At 35.8% G+C, this 17,232-nt stretch overlaps 2 protein-coding genes across 2 annotated transcripts; one reads left to right on the top strand and one right to left on the bottom strand.

Annotated features, from left to right (window-relative positions):
- Positions 1–419: 419 nt before the first annotated feature.
- LOC114730533 (uncharacterized protein sll0005) lies at positions 420–7,595 on the top strand. The gene is made up of 13 exons (XM_028917616.1): positions 420–739; positions 1,370–1,519; positions 2,119–2,289; positions 2,955–3,098; positions 3,528–3,633; positions 3,755–3,903; positions 4,070–4,195; positions 4,353–4,496; positions 4,785–4,872; positions 5,505–5,878; positions 6,125–6,469; positions 6,968–7,198; positions 7,363–7,595. Exons 1-13 carry the CDS (start codon positions 512–514, stop codon positions 7,489–7,491), a joined length of 2,385 nt encoding a protein of 794 aa, XP_028773449.1. The 5' UTR covers positions 420–511; the 3' UTR covers positions 7,492–7,595.
- A 411-nt stretch (positions 7,596–8,006) lies between these two features.
- On the bottom strand, positions 8,007–14,632 carry LOC114730572 (ubiquinone biosynthesis monooxygenase COQ6, mitochondrial). The gene is made up of 10 exons (XM_028917666.1): positions 14,419–14,632; positions 14,105–14,216; positions 13,032–13,131; positions 12,603–12,746; positions 11,934–11,992; positions 10,992–11,059; positions 10,867–10,918; positions 10,120–10,293; positions 9,373–9,972; positions 8,007–8,311 (listed from the first exon to the last, which is right to left on the bottom strand). Exons 1-10 carry the CDS (start codon positions 14,424–14,426, stop codon positions 8,096–8,098), a joined length of 1,533 nt encoding a protein of 510 aa, XP_028773499.1. The 5' UTR covers positions 14,427–14,632; the 3' UTR covers positions 8,007–8,095.
- Positions 14,633–17,232: the final 2,600 nt, after the last annotated feature.

Genomic DNA, 17,232 nt, shown 5'->3' with positions numbered 1-17,232 from the left:
GCCCTTTATTAGCTCAATGTTATTGATGTGCAATAAAATCTCACCTAATTCTGATCAGCGGAGTTGAAAAAGATTTCAGCCCAACATTATTTAAAGATTTAAAATATCACGAGTGATTTTTAAGTGGCATGATGTGGACGAATCACAGTTCGTTCATGTAACGAGTGGTCAGCGAAAATATGCCACCAGAAGCAATCTTGTCGTGTTTTGGCATTCCATGCCTCCCACTCGTTATTTCAAGGACGCGCCCATTTCGCCCAAAATATAATAATGCATGTATCAAATCAAAAGAAAATATAAACAAGCCAATTTTCCTCAGCTCCTTATTAGCCACGTATCCCTTTAACGACCACCCTTCGTAATTCGTATTGACCAAAACGGAAAACTGGGTGCCGCTTTCTTACCACTTTCACTGGTCCACCACCCATACCACCACTATCAAATTCTACTCCCCTCTGGAGATTTTCCAAACTTTCGCTCTCCAGGAAAAAAAAGGTTGTACAGTTCCGCCATGGACGCGGCTTCACAGCTCGTCTACTGCGGAATCGATCCCTTTCGTCGCCGGTCTCCTTCTCAACTCTCAATTAGCAGGAACAAGGTTCGGTTTCGCCGGCGGCTCAGTCGGGTTACCGCGGTTTCTGCGGAACCCAGACCCACGCGGACTTCGTCTCCTCCAGCAAGTAATGTCAATGGCTCATCCAGGTCTTCGCCGCCAAAATCCGTCAATGGTGTCTCTACGGTAACTTATCAGACCCTGAACTTGACTTCTTCCTTGGGTAGATATTGCTCTCTGGAATGTCACCATATTCACACTTGTGAGTAAATTTAGCAACTTCTAGGTTTAGTCGCTTAAGAGCACTCTAGATTCAATTCACGGGGAATTGCAATATACTTCTTTAAGCCACTTCGTAGTGGTGTGTATATATTTTTAGTTAGGCTTCTGCAATCATTTGCTTTGGGACATGATAATAGATTGGCTTCTTAGCTTATGAAGTTTTAGTGCCTCTATCTGTTGATAAAAATGATCGTGTTTCTATGCTATTTTTGATGTTGTGGCTTGTCATCTCCCTTCCTTTCCTCCTTCTTCTTTAAATTCATATTTATTTGATCAGGAAGACAGCTATCATTCTCAGATACTTTACCACGCTTTTTTTAATAAGATTTCCTCTGCTATTTTAAACTTTCTTGGGGTTGTTTTTAAAGTTCTTGCCTTATCGGTTGGTCGAATCGATGGTCTGATTTCCCATGTTTTGGTTTATACTTAGTATTGGATTTAACCTGAGCTAACTGTTGCAACCAGCAGAAAATTGGCGATGTTTCTATTTAGTCAGTATTGGATTTGACCTGAACTAACTACTGCAACTGGCAGAAAATTGGCGATGTTTCTCAGGAGATTAAAAGGGTCAGGGCACAAATGGAAGAGAACGAGCAGTTGGCATCACTCATGAGAGGCCTTCGAGGACAAAATTTAAGAGATTCATTGTTTGCTGAGGATGACGTCCAGCTTCGTCTTGTTGAGGTATTTACAGTCACTAATGCTATGTCTAACTCTACTAAACTAATTATGATACCTCGTTCTAACTACTGAGTGATATTTCCGAGGCTTCTATATTTGTACAGCTACTTGTTGTGAGTCTGAGCTTGTAATTTTGTTGCAAATGAAAGCCATTGTGGTAACTTACGCGGGGAAAAATAAATTGAAACTATCAGTCTGCAATTCATATACAATCGAATTGTGACTTGTGCACATTTGAAAAGAGAAACGGTTAGATTTATTCACAAATAGAATAAATCCTGAAAGCTGGAAATTGTATAGAAGACAGTGCAGGGTAAAATCCTGAAATGTTTAAGGTAGCACTTTGTGTTGGCTTAAATTTGGTTAATTAAATGGATATCTTGTATAAAACTAGCTAACATAGGAATCCAACACTTCTCTCGTCTCTTGGGCGCATGATTTGCATTTAATTTTAGCTCTCCGATCTTATATGTAATTTTTTCTCTTTCCTCAAGGGATCTTCCCATTTGCTGTTTATCATTGTACTGGATCTTTATTAATTTTTTAAAAGAGAATAATGCCAGACTTTTTATGATATTATTTGGCATTTCATGTTTCTTTAGGTTGATGAAAGTAGTGAGTTCTTGCCCTTGGTTTATGATCCTGCCAGCATTTCCGCATATTGGGGAAAACGGCCGCGTGCTGTAGCAACACGCATTGTCCAGTTGTTATCTGTTGCTGGGGGGTTTCTTTCAAGACTTCTCTGGGATGTGGTTAACAAGAAGGTTAAGGAGGTGAGTTTCTCTGTCATGCTATCTAGCATCTGAGCTGTTGATGCATTCTCATGCCACTTCTATTTGAGTTCTATTGATACGGTAGAATTTGTAACTAGCTTTAGTTCTGAAGGAAGTCACTTGTTAGCAAGTTATGGAAAGAATACTGGGGATGGAAATAAAACTACAAGGGGAAGGAAAGAAAAGTAGGTTTTGTTACTGTTGCTTTTTCTTGTTAAACTGCTTGAGAAGAGGCCAGGAGGTTGGTAATGTGTGGCACTACCTGGTCTACTGAATCCACTTCCCTAGTTCCTTGATAGGTACATTCACGAGAGTAAGATGTACATGTAGAACTTCTTAGGCAAGTTCTTTTGTTTTTGTTTTTCCACTTTGGGCAGTCTGCGTGGGTGCGTGTTAGATAAGTTAATAAAAGCATTCATGCGTGTGCTTCTACCTGACTAAGCTTTGAGAATGAAATGGTCCCTTCCTCACATAATTCATGATTACTTAGAATTGGGTGCACCAGCTGGTTCGGTTAGGTTTATTACAAACTAGTTCTTGGGTAATTACTAATAACCATGGTCATATACCACTGCACCAGTTTCCTTACATCTCATAGCCATGATATAAATTGCATTTTTCTCTATCATGTGGTGGCTATTCTGATTTACCATTTCCATAACCAGAATGAAGTTGCTCGAGCCATTGAATTGCGGGAAATTGTAACATCTTTGGGTCCAGCTTATATAAAACTTGGTCAAGCATTGAGCATTCGACCTGATATACTGTCACCTGTTGCAATGACGGAGTTGCAAAAGCTTTGTGATAAGGTAACGCTGGTGCTCCTTCCATGCCCCCTTCTCTCTTGCTCTCTCTCCTGCATTTGGTCTTGTTACATTTGAATTTGATCCAACTTTCTTCATAGTCCGCATGCAGACAAAAATGGTATACCCTAAAAAGTTAAAAAGAAGCTTTATTAGTCAAGTTCTGTGTATTCTTTACTCAAAGCCACTGTAGAAACATAAATTGGGCTTAAATTAAGAAAGACGAACCTCTCTTTGGTTTATGATCCTAACTTCTCAAGCAACTTTAAAAATCTGTGCTATCTTATTCAGTTAGATCCAAGATTTCATTTCACCAAAAAAGAAAGAAAGAAACAAGATCTCATGAAGCATGCGTGAATTTTGGAGTTAAATGATTATATTACAGTGTCCAATATTTTGACAATGGCTTCTGATGTTATTCTTTTTCTTTTGTAGGTTCCTTCATTTCCAGATGATATAGCAATGGCTTTAATTCAAGAGGAACTTGGTCAACCCTGGCAAAACATCTATTCTGAACTTTCATCCTCTCCCATTGCTGCTGGTAGCTCTCGAGACAATCAGTTAGATATAGTAGATTCTTAGTAGAAAAGTATAGCCTCTCTTTGCAAGGTTTATTGAGTTAATCAATAAGCAAGTATTAATTTTTATGCAAATATACACAGCATCTCTTGGACAAGTATACAAGGGCCGTCTAAAGGAAAATGGAGATTTGGTAGCTGTTAAAGTTCAGAGGCCTTTTGTTCTTGAAACTGTTACAGTCGATTTGTTCATTATTAGGAACCTGGGTTTGTTTCTTCGGAGGTTTCCTCAGGTTAGTTAAATTCTTGCAAAGATAAATTGGCGCCTTATCTTTATGTTAAATTGAATTTGGATCTTGATTTCTTGAAGCGACAACATTGGTTGTTGATAAAAACATTAATCATTAATTTTCAATGTCTTCCTCTCAACCCAGTTGCTTTCTATCTGTATATTTTCAGGTCTCTTTAGATGTGGTTGGCTTGGTTGATGAGTGGGCGGCTCGCTTCTTTGAGGAGTTAGACTATGTTAATGAAGGTGAAAATGGGAACCGTTTTGCTGAAATGATGAAGAAAGACCTACCTCAGGTGAGCCTGATCACTTCTAATCTAGATATTTTATTTTGGTTTCCATTTTATTATGCACAAAGTATGGTTAGTTTTACCACAATTGACAACAATAGTATGATAATAGTCACTAGATCCTTGAGAATTCGCATACTTCCTCTGACAGTTTGAGTTATAGGTTGTCATACCAAAAACATACACTAAATATACATCCAGGAGGGTTCTTACCACAGAATGGGTTGAGGGAGAGAAGCTGTCACAGAGCACAGAAAGTGATGTTGGAGAACTCGTTAACGTTGGAGTTATCTGCTACCTGAAACAGGTAATTTTTTATGCTTTCTTTTGAAATCTTTTAGATGGCACTAGATTTCAAGGGCGACCACTTTTGTGTATATTCATTTCTTACCATCTGTCTTATGTATCTGGGCCTCTGGACTTGCAATAACATAGTTTATTAAAGAGCTTCTATATATTAAAAGGCCATTGTTAGATATAGAAATACATTGCATCCTGAAACATTGGACTGAAGGCATCTGATTTTTATTCATGTGCTTCAAGTTAAGTTCTTGCCAACTTATTGTTGTATTGATTTATTTTAATTTTTTACCAGCTGCTTGACACTGGATTTTTCCATGCTGATCCACATCCGGGGAACTTGATCCGTACGCCAGATGGGAAACTTGCCATACTTGACTTCGGTAAACTTAAATATTGTCAGCATATAGTGGAATATTATATTGTTTATCTTTCTGCATCATGAGTAGTATTATGTATACCTATTTCATTTACTTTTAGGCTTTGGTTCTCTATGATGCATCTGAGTGAGTGTTTAATAAAATACTCTAAGGAATGTACCCTCCTTTTCTTCATAGGTTAATGTATGAGGAGGTTACCTTATAAGTTGCTGTTGATTTTTTCTTTTACTTTTATCAATCATATTACCATTTTTCTTCCTATGATGAAATCATGCTCTGCATCTGAAGGCACCTTTTCTTGCATAGGGTAAACATTTTTTTCCCCCAAGCATTGTCCATGAGGATTGTGACACTAACAAGCAGAATATTTTACTGGGATTTGAATTTGCAGCACTACTAGTACGTGTACTGTACATGGAATGAAATATTGTTTTGGGCTTTGCATGTTTCTTGTTGCAAAGCTGCTAGACTAGCTTTCTTTCCTTTTTGCACATGTGATAGCGAATTAGTCTTATTTTAATGCACCTTATGTCCACAACAAACCATTTTGTCAAGTCCTTTTCGTGTTGCTTTAAAAATTTGATTTTATTTCCTAATAATTTAGACTGATTTTGGAAGTCTTTTGCTGCTACCAGGGCTTGTTACGAAATTGACTGATGATCAAAAGTATGGGATGATTGAAGCAATTGCTCATCTCATCCATCGGGATTATCCAGCCATTGTTAAAGACTTTGTTAAACTTGATTTCATTCCAGATGGTGTCAATTTAGAGCCTATCTTGCCAGTTCTGGCTAAAGTATTTGATCAGGCACTTGAAGGTGGAGGAGCAAAAAATATCAACTTCCAGGAATTGGCAGCAGATTTGGCACAAATTACATTTGATTATCCTTTTAGAATACCCCCATACTTTGCTCTTATAATTAGGGCCATTGGGGTTCTGGAAGGGATAGCTCTGGTTGGGAATGCTGAGTTTGCCATTGTTGATGAGGCCTATCCATATATTGCTCAGGTATAAGATTTTATGGTTTTCTTTTCTTTTGGTGTACTAAAGCTACATGGCTTGTATCAGTTGTATGTGGGCTTATGCCATTGATTATTGTTTTAAGGTTCTCGTAAAACAACCTAGAGTGCTTGAAAAATGTGCACAAACCTAAGAGCATTGTAGATCACCACATTGTAACTGGATAATGTTTATGTTTGCTATTAAGATTTTTCTGAGTAATCTAAGCTTGGTTTTCATTACATTCACTGATAGAGGCTCCTAACGGATGAATCCCCTCGGCTGCGGAATGCTCTGCATTACACTATATATGGGAAATCTGGAGTTTTTGATGCTGAAAGATTTATTGATATCATGCAAGCCTTTGAGAACTTTATTACTGCAGCAAAAAGTGGAGGTGGAGAGAGTCTGAACGGAAATATGGCTGAGCTTGGAATTCTTCCTGGTCAGACACAGTATCTCTTGCCTGGATTCCAGTCTGTTGTGCCAGGATTCCAGTCTGTTGTCCCCCAATCACAGCAGCCAGTGCAAACAAGGGCAGCTTTAGCATTTTTGCTGTCTGATAGGGGCAATTTTTTCCGAGAATTTCTTCTGGATGAGGTATTGTATAGAAGTGCTGATTCATATATCTTTTATAATACATATCAGGTGAATGTATGTGCGCGTTGTAGATCTCATGATGCATGAAAAAGAGCCTCTCTTTTTTCATTTTACCTTATCCTGTGAGCAGATATAAATATTAGGAATGAATAGCACTTCGAAGAATTTTTTTAAGAAATTCACATGACCAGAGAACGTGTGAATGTGCTCGCATGGGAGCTTGCTTTTGTTATATCAGTACAAGATAGTTGTGTAGGCTACAATGTCAGATTTAAACATAGGCTTTAACATCCATCTTGTATCTCCTGCTCCTAGATCCCCTTTACCATAAATAGTCCCGAATTATTTGTTCCATAATCTCTGATAATGTTTTAACTTAACTTCCTATTGTAAATACCCCCTATTCCCTGTATTTTTCCTTATTTGTTATAACGCTTGATTATTATGATTTTTTTACTCACTCAATTTGACTGTCACGTTACTGCTCATGGAAAGCAGGTGGTCAAGGGTATTGATGCTCTTACAAGGGAACAACTTGTAAGAATAATGTCAATATTAGGAATTCAGAATGCTACCCCAGTTTTCAGTATGGTACCTGATGTTGGCCCGTTCAAGCCCTCAGCTCTAATACCCACCATAACTGAAGAGGATGAAATCATACTGAATAATGTCCAGAGAATACTGGAATTCTTGACTGCAGGAAGTTCATTATCAAGCACCTCCAATCAGGTAATGAAGAATCCACTACCAAGAGACATTTTTCTTGGTCTAGTTTAGTCTGTTTCTTAGATGTCCACCTCTCTGGATTATGCTTGTGTTATTATATTTCGGTTAAACGGTAATGTGCATGGTCATCTAATCTGATCTTTGTTTGTCGGTGGCAATTGGCTCAGAATGTTGCTCAGATTATTCAAGAACTCGTACCAGTGCTGCCGGGAATCTCTGCCAAAGTTCTTCCCGAAGTTCTCAACAGATTATCTTCTCGGGTGTTGGCCAGAATAATACGCGATACATTTTTGTGATTTTTTCCCACCCAACTCCTTAAGGCCCCCAATTGTGTATATCGAACAGAATGCACATATAACCATATAAGTTAAGCAATAAATGTTGTTACACTTTTTTAGAATGCTTTCCGTTTAATGCTAAATAAAACAGGGGAAAGGTATAAAATGAGTGACAAGTATTTATGGGTCATTTTCCTTGCCTCCACAACTACTTAAGGTTTGACCGCCTCAATAAGGCTCAAGGGTCAAGCTTGGGAGTCGGCAAAAAAAAACAAACAAACAAAAAGGCTCAGGCTTGGGAGAAGAGTTTGATAGAAAAATCCTGCGTGGAAATTCATCACTAGCACTTATTCAACGTAATTTCAGATAAGACCGATACATCTGTTTACATGTTTGGATGATATTTTGGATGTTACACCATTCTCATATTCACAATACGTTCTTCCATACAAGCTGAAACTAGATTCAGATATTGTGATATCCTAGCACATTACGCGTATGATATGCAATACAAACAAAATAAACGCATCCTATATCTCAAGGAATATGCTTATGACCATCTTGGATGGAAAAATTAATCAACATGAAAACAACCAAAGTGTGGACGGGCTGTTCCATGTTCTCAAGTGAAAAGGGGCAGTTTCTGGTCCCCAGAAGCATAAGAAATGATACTTCGTTTGAGTGGTGATATATAGTTCGCCCCGTGGAAAGCCGCAGCTCGCAGTACATTCAACGGTCCAAAATCAATAGAGTAAGCTTTTTGAAAGCCCTCAAGGACCGCCATCATCATAATATTTGCTGGCTTCCTCTCTGTTTCGTACTTCTTCAATAAATGTACCTGCAAGACCACCCCATATTACCTTAACGCATTTACAGGTTATAGTAAATCCAACAGTCGACTCTAAACACGTCATAAAATCAATTCTGTTCAGCGAATAGATCTAATTACCAGTGTGAAGAAAAGCAATTAATCAATCACACATTCCTTTAAGTAAATTTCCTACTTAGTAGATGATAATACCATTAATATACTTGATCAACGCGCCTCAAGAAATGGATAGTGAGGGTTCTTAGGTATACGATCAATGACTGGCTGATATTTCAGATCATGGAACCAGGAACCGATGAATTTGATACATTTTTCAGATATTTAACTTGCAACCAGGGAACATTTTTATCAAATGCGCACCTAAATCAAACTTTTCTAGACGGAAAATATGCTGCCAAAGAAAACCAACAAGGTGTGCTCACAATCAAGTGATTGGACATGAAACACATTGGGTGCACAATTTTTTGTGAATGTTAAATAACACCACAGGAATTATATTTCAGCCACTTTTCAGACGCTCATCCTCTATGGCCAGAACACCGGCATTACTTTTGATTACTGCTCTATGATATGAAAATTTGCATCTACAAGTTTTTCATTCCTTCTATTGAACTCACTCCATGATACAATTCCTTGAACTGTAACCAGAACAACTGTTTTGATCTCATGACAACCAGTAAAACCATAATCTATTATTGCAACTTAAGAGTTCAAGAAATAGCTTTAAGCAGAAGATTCCCTCATAGTTTGGCAAAGGCATACGTGAGCTCTGTGAATAGTGAATACACATCTTTTTCCTCCGTCTGTTTTCTTTTGCAGATTGTTTTGGAGGATACCTAATCCTTCAAACTTGCACTCTTTCCTTTTAAAAGAAACCACTTTCCATTTTTTTTAATTAAAAAAAAAACCAGTTTCCATTAGATATATAAGCAATGTGACTAAAGTGCGTAGGTGTTCCATGCATATAAAAAGAAGCATCTCAACGACAATTGTAATTATTTATTTTTTGAGGACAAAATGCATATAATTTTATATATCATCCAGGAAAAGAAATCAGAAATATAACCTACCTCTCCAATGTCATTGCCAAGAGCAATAGCTTCTGCAATTATTTTCGAAAGACTAAATGCATCTCCAAAACCTAAATTAACTCCTTGACCAGCAAGAGGATGGACAGTGTGAGCTGCATCTCCAATTAGGACCACACGCTTTGATGCATAGGTGTTCGCATGCCGTAAGGACAATGGAAACACCATTCTTTGAGACGCTGACTTCACTACTTTAGGAGGAATTTCAAAAAACTGATTGGCTGAGAATGTTGAATCCATTTTAAGCCAAGAGAAAAAGTTGCCAGTTTCTATTAAGCTTGATTTAGGATGAGGACCATAGCCATAATCCAAAGCACGGTTGACATCCTCCACAAAATCATCATCATTCATTGATTTACGGTGGTCTGACTCTGATGGGTTCATGGTCCAAACAATATTGCTAAACTTGTCACCAATAGGCAAAAGTGCGATTGGACCAGAAGGTAGAAACCGTTGCCATGCACATTGGTTTTCAATGGAATGCTCCACCGTACAGATAATTGCATTCTGTGAGTAGTTCCATTCAGTCGTTTTGAATCCTGCTAATTCCCTAACACGTGATTTACCCCCATCAGCTCCAACCTGCAACATTATCATCTATGTGATCAGACACCAAATGATGTATATGACATGGCAAACTCAGATAGTTGCTATCCAATGCAAAAATTAGCATCATTATGCTACATGTTCTATTGGAATCTAACACATTTATATGGAAGTTTAAATTACCACCAACTTTGCATATATACTACTGCCATCACTGAGTTCCAGCTTTGCTAAATTCCTTCGAGCAGAAGATAATGCTTCCGATGACAGATTCTCAACCACTGTAGATGCTGAGCCTGGTTGCAATGTCATTGAAGTTAACCTCAATGGAAAGATTGTTTTCTGAAAATCCGTAGCCTGTCAAGAAGTTCACTGTTCTTGGTCAGATGTGCCATAAAACTTTTGTTGGAACAATTTCATTCAGATTTAACGTAACGCTAAAAACTCTTGATGGAAATATTGAGGCAGAAGCCAAAAGAAAGTTAGACTAAGTAACTCGGATCCTAACATCCAAAGCACCTACTTAAACTACCAAAGCAGCATACAAAAAGGATTCCAAAAACACCAAGACTCAGCACGTCTTCATTCTACACAGGCGCTAGCAAGTTCACTATCCAGACCTATTAATTCAGCCCATATTGACACAAATAAAGAGACAGAATATAAAAGAAGAATTTCTACGCAAACTACAATTACTGAAACAAATACCATAATATATAGATGATAACGCAGCCCTTTTTATAATAAATCTCATGAATGAAATGACCAGTTCTCTACTTATAATGCTTTTAGTAACAATCTGCCTGTACCAATTAAGGTATCTAAATTGCTTGTGCAAATTGTACAACCCGTAGCATAGAGAACCTCTGATTGCGAACATTTCCGTAACAGTATAGAGCATGTAACAACCATAATTGTGCAGCTTTATACCTCTACACGTGATAATAAGGCATTATGAAGCACTTTATTCTCCACCACGCACCTGAACAAAGAATTTGTGTTTAGTAACAGCTAATGTATAAAGAATGTTCACCTTTACAAATGTCCCCCCCTACCCTAAAACTTCTTTATTTACATCTCTTGCATCGTATCTAGTATACCCTAAACCAGTATAATCCCAGACCTGCAAAGAGACAGAAGAATGCATCAAATCTAAACTTATTCCAGAAAAGGATTATTCTATAAAAAATATAATGCACATTGAAAGAGAGAAGCCTTCATCCAGAAAATTCAGGCTATATTCCAGACTTCCAGGTAAATTTATGGTTATCCTTGGACACAAATCCTGTTTTCCCTTCAAATTGATAGTGAGTTTATGGTTATAGTTAATGAAGTGAAAATCACTATGCTATTTTCTATGTTTAAAAAAATAAAGTGAAGTATCTTGTTAAGTAATTCTGCAATATCAATTCTTATTCATGATATCAATTATTCATCTAATGATGGAAACTAGCTTGGAATACCATTCCTTTTCCCTAATCATTAATCGTTAATCAATAAATACCCTGTCCCTCTGTGCAATTGCACCCTGTCACAAAAGGGCAGAAATATACTAAATAAATAAATAAAATTTAATATTATATGATCATTCCTACAGCAACAACAATAGATAGTGAACTTTCTATGATATATAATTAATAAAAATAATATAAATTTCTTAATATGATTTTGACAAGAATAAAGTCAGTCACAGTAATATATGATATTTAAGTATATACTAGGTTGTATATATATATATATATATATATATATATATATATATATAACTGCTGAGATGATAAAACTTAATTTCAAATATTTAAAATTAGAGTGGCCCCCATATATTGGCATTGAACCCAAGATGGTCTACGTTGTTCATAACTTATAACGTTAACATTGATTATGAGTTAATAGTTTGTAGGCATGTCTACAATATACTCAATATTTCAGTCCATGACCATGATACAATAAAAATAAATAACATTGATAACTCTGGCAAACACAGAGCAAACATATACCTGCATTTTATCAAAACTAGCATGTCTGCTTTGCTCAACATATTGCCAAGCACCAGCATCTGGAAATAGCCAAATTATTAAAAGTCACTGAGAAAAGCGCAAGTTCTTATCCGTCATACACAAGCATGAATTCTAGAAATTTTAATGCTCCAATTCCATTCCAATAAAGAAGGATTTGCCATTGCTTGCATAACAGAAAAACATGCATCTTGTGATATGGTTTAATTTAGATGCAAATAGTATTGAAGAGAACCAGGCAAAGTCAATGCCAACCAGCCAATTCAACTATGAACTGCTCCAACCAACCCAGTTCTGCAGATTAGGCCAGTCCTCAGAACTCTTGCTTTTAAGAACTCAGGGCAAAGAAACTAATTTTGCCAAAAAACGATTTCTGATAGCTGCAAAATGTGAATATATTTTTCCCATACATGACACCTCAAAAAAATGCCAAGCATTTATTTAGAGCATGATCAACATGTGGTAGATAACAAGAATGGTGATACAGCAATCGGTTATACTTGCATACAATTAGCGCACACTCCAAAATTTCCAGGTAATAGAAGCATAAGGAGAAAGCCGAGCTCTACTGAACTCATGCATGCAGCTCATGAAATTTGAAGAATCAAAAATGAAAACCACAACTATAACAGATTTAATATGACTAGATACCTCGGAGAAAGGATATAGTTGCAGGAGTTACTGTGCTAACTCTTGGATCAGGGGGGTCATCCTTGTTGATGCATAAGCGACTCCCCACTGCTGGATTGCTATCAATAATAGCAACATTTAACTGCTTTGTCATTGGCAGGCTTGCTAAAAGCAGAAGGAAAACAAAAGACAGTAATTGGACCAAGTGTGGAAATTTATTGGTTTTGGACCAGATCAGAAGTAATTATCTCTCAAAGCATCAGCAAGTAGGCAAATATCTTCCCTCGTTTGAATAGCTAAAGATATTTGCCAAAGTTCCACTTGATGCAATCATTCTTTCCCTAGAATACTAGCCAATCATAAGCAATTGAGCATAAAGTATATGCCGGTCAAAGAAAGATAGGGCAATACAAAAAAGGAAAGCAACTATACACACAAAATTTTACATACCCAAGAAACAAGCTAGAGCCATGCCAACCATGCCTCCTCCAACAATGGCAATATCATATTGTTGAATATTATTGCCAATAGTCTGCTTCTTCTCATGCTCCTACAAATTTTCAAAAATTAAAAAGTGCTATTTTCATTCACTTATCTATTAAAATGAGAGAAATTAAGAAGATGAAAAAGACTATAAAAATAAACTGCACCAGAGAGACAGCAATAACCGACAGTTATAAATATGTTAAAATACATTTTACATCAGTGAACAGAGCGAAAAAGGCAGCTGACAAAACTGACTCTTTAAATAGTGAAGAAGGGATTTATATCATCAGAAGCTGTAATTTCGGCACCTCCCATTATCTAGTATGTGAAGAGGGTAAGTGACCTTTCAATTCTCTACACGCATGTTCTACCATCCCTTGTGTTCTACCATCCATAATTAAGAGATAATAACGGATAGGAAGAAAAAGGGAAAAGGAAAACTCAAAATAGTACACAATGTTAGAACTAAGAATTCATTACATTGACACAATGAGGACGGACTAGCCACCGTAACTACATGAAATTACAACTTCCATGTAAAACCATTTTCAGCATCCCAAAAGCAAAAAATACTACTTCATATCCATTATCTAGACTGACTTACCCTCGCTAATTATTACCTGTTATATAAGATAAGACTATAGCACACAATCGTTGAGTCATTAACCGCAGTGCTACTCGCTCTGCTGGAAATCAACTTTTACTGGGGCATGTTGAATTATCAATATAGTAACAATATCCCGTTTTTTCTAAAACAGATGATCCATATGGGGAGTCAACAGATTTTGATAGAAATTAATCCCACGAGGCCAAGTTTTTTCTCAAGATTAATTAGAAAAGAATATCATTGCCAATTTGATCTATCGAACTACTACTACTAATTGTTCTTATCACGTCTCAATGATGGCATTTTGTAAATTTAAGCTCGTAAAATGCAATTAAAACAAATCATTCTAAACTGTGATCGTGCAAACAAATAATACAACAAAATCAAAGAATACAGGAAGGACCGATGTCAGAGATAGTTATTTGCTTACCTTGGAAAGTTTCCCACTCAGAGAACCAGCAACTTCCGCCGCCTCGGCGCAGAAGGACTTCTTAGGCACATTCATTCTAGAGATATTTGTAACAAGCTTCCTCGCAAGCATCCTGTTAGACCCAACATAGGATAGATAATGCAACTCAAGAAAGAAAGTCCCGTCGGAGATAAAGTTGGAGGTGCCATTTAGCACTTAGGAGCAAAAAAAATGCCCCATCCGTAAACCACCAGTAAAGGGACGACTAAATCAAAATTTGCTGCAAAACTAGAAGGCTCGGAGTTGGCTCGATCCTCATAAGGTGAAACTCATACCTGTTCATCCTTGGCTAAATAATTGACAGCTCGTTCCAGAGGGGATAGAAAAATTTGGCGCCTGAAACAGATTATGTTGGCGGACTAAGAAGAAGGAAAATCTGAGATCATGCTCCCGTCAGAACGGCATGCGCAGAGCACAGGGTGGGGAGAAGTGCGTGGCACCGGTGGAGTTGACGAAATCCGTTCTATCGGAGTTTAGGCAAGTGACGAGTGAGGACTGAACGTCGCGACAATAATTTCCAAAGAAAATTGTCTGTGGTTGAAAACCAGATTGTCGTCCTGTCACCAAAAAAAAAAAAACCCGATTGTCGTCCTGGTAAACCAAAAAAAAAATCGTCCCTAATTTATTTTAGGTTCTTTGCTCACCTTGAAATTATGTCATTTTAGTTTTTTTCCTGATTTCTGTTATTTAGTTATTTTATAATTTAGGATACTTCTATTGTAAATTTAACAAAATTAATTATATTAATTAGTTGGAGAAAATTTATAAATTTTTCTAAGCCATTCCTATTAATTACATATATATAAGGATATTTGTATCAGTAAAATCTCAATCAAATGAGATATTTTAAAGAAATCAATTCACATTTATTGTAAACTAACTAACTGAACTAATTATTTAAGTATGTATAAATTATTTATTCAGTTTTTATATTTACAACTACTACCTCTAGTTTTTAATAGAATAACTTGTTTGATTTTTAATTTGGTCTTAAATATAAGGCCCTAGTCTAACTTGTCTTTTATATTTATTTATTTATTAATAAGTAATTGTAATAGTCGTACATATTAAATAATTCATCAAATAATATTTGATTGGCAATGATATTTTAAATAAGATAACGCCTATTTATTATAATCAATTAATTTAACTAATTTTTTTAATATACTCAAATTAGTCGTCTAATTTTTATATTAAAGAGAGGAGATAGTATAATAAGTTCTATATTACTCATTTGCCAAAATTACTCAAGAGCAGGGAGAAAAATTGAGGGTAAATGAAATAACATACATCATAGTATTATTTCTCCACAATTTTCTTGCTGTTGGAGTATTCTCAAGTTCCCGATCTTACCTTGCCCGTCTCTTCACTACTATAGGGCTTATTTGAAAATATTTATATTAAATGTTCATAAATATGTTTATGTGAATCAAAACAAAAGCCTTCTGACACGTCATATTTTATGAATTACGAGTATAATTAAAAAACTGTTTTTGAATAATTCTAGTAATGATTCTACCATCATACTAGACAAGCACACATTTGTTTGCTTCATGCTCTTCTCGCACTCGTTGTCTTGCCTCCTTTCCTAAGCCTTCTTTGACATGCCCTCTCCTTCACCATTATTCTTATTCAGCAAACAACTTCAAGGTTCATGACAAAGCATTTTGGGCTTGGGCCCAACATTGCCTTCAGCGGATATCCTTCCACGTGTTCATTTCAAGGAAAAAAATTAATTAATTTGATGTTTATTAACAATTGAACAGCATATAATGATAGGTTTCAAAATAGAAAAAACTCATCTGCCATTGAAATCTCTAAACAATTAAATTCTTTCGTTAGGATATCATCATAATTTCAACAAAAGAATTACTGTGCCAGTAAAAAAAATCTCCAGCATTACCACTCGAAATTTTTTTAAAAGATTGATTTTTTTATAAGATAACATTCACTTTTACCAAAGCATTTAATGAGTTTTTTTTTATTTTACTCCAATATATTCTTTTTCTTCTTTAATTCATTTATTGCATCTTTTATTTATTTATTTTTATTAATAACGGTATATTAAAAAAAATATATGTCTTACATATTTATTGTTTTAAATTGATTTTAATTAGTTTCTTAATAAACATAAATAGATAAAATTTATTTTATATTTTAAACCAGATAGATGAAGTACTCGTAATTAAGATGGTTTTTGGTTTTTGGGACTGACTAGCTGGTTTAACTGCACACCTACTCGTACTTGTTGGAGCATGTGATCTATCCAGGTAGGGGGAAAAAAAAAAGTAATCTGAATCATATCCTGTAAACTAATCTATAAATTTTAGCATCAATTTCTTATAAAGCACTTATTGACTTAAGTATTGGAAGCGTATTAAAAATAAAAAATCCCACAGGAAGCTTAACAAGGAGTTCCCATGACTTTACGAGGAGCCGCCCTCCTGGTTTCCAAGAGACCTACCTGCACACACCATTACCAGGACTCAAGCTTTCTGATTTCTGAAAACAGGGCAACAAAAGAGCGTTTGGTTTAAGTTTTCATATTTTAAAAAATAAAAAATTACACACGTAGTAATATGAGAAAAATGGCAAAAAAGGCTGCCAAAATAAAAAAATTACAAATAAAGACCTATGATAGTATTAGTATGGGTTTTGATAATAATTTTTATAAATGGATCCTTGTATACGATTTTTCTATTTTGATGGTATTTTTTTTGTTATTTTTCCTGGTATTATTTAGCAGTTTCTATCTCTTATCGTTCTTATTACGCGTAACAATTTCTTGAGATTACGCGTATCAATTTCGATGTTCTTATTATGGGATATCGATGAATTCATCTCATCTTATCAATTTTAAAAACCAGTTCTTAGTCTTTTTTCGGGGGATATACAGGTAATTTAAATCCTTCCAGCAAAGAAAGCATTTGTATGCGACATACCATTGCCGGAAAAAAAAAAAAAATTAGGTGCATTTATTGTAATAGTAGTTATTCAAAAAAAAGAATTACAATCAAGTCCTATATAAGAGAAATAATTACTAAAAGATCCAATAATAACCTAAGCAGCTTGTAATGACAAATTTTAAA

This window comes from Neltuma alba, unplaced genomic scaffold, assembly GCF_004799145.2.
Source record: "Neltuma alba isolate B1F8T4 unplaced genomic scaffold, ASM479914v2 tig00012743_pilon, whole genome shotgun sequence".
In the NCBI taxonomy this organism is placed as follows: domain Eukaryota; kingdom Viridiplantae; phylum Streptophyta; class Magnoliopsida; order Fabales; family Fabaceae; genus Neltuma; species Neltuma alba.
The sequence above is the reverse complement of the archived record's forward strand: the minus strand, read 5'-3'. Positions and strand labels throughout refer to the sequence as shown.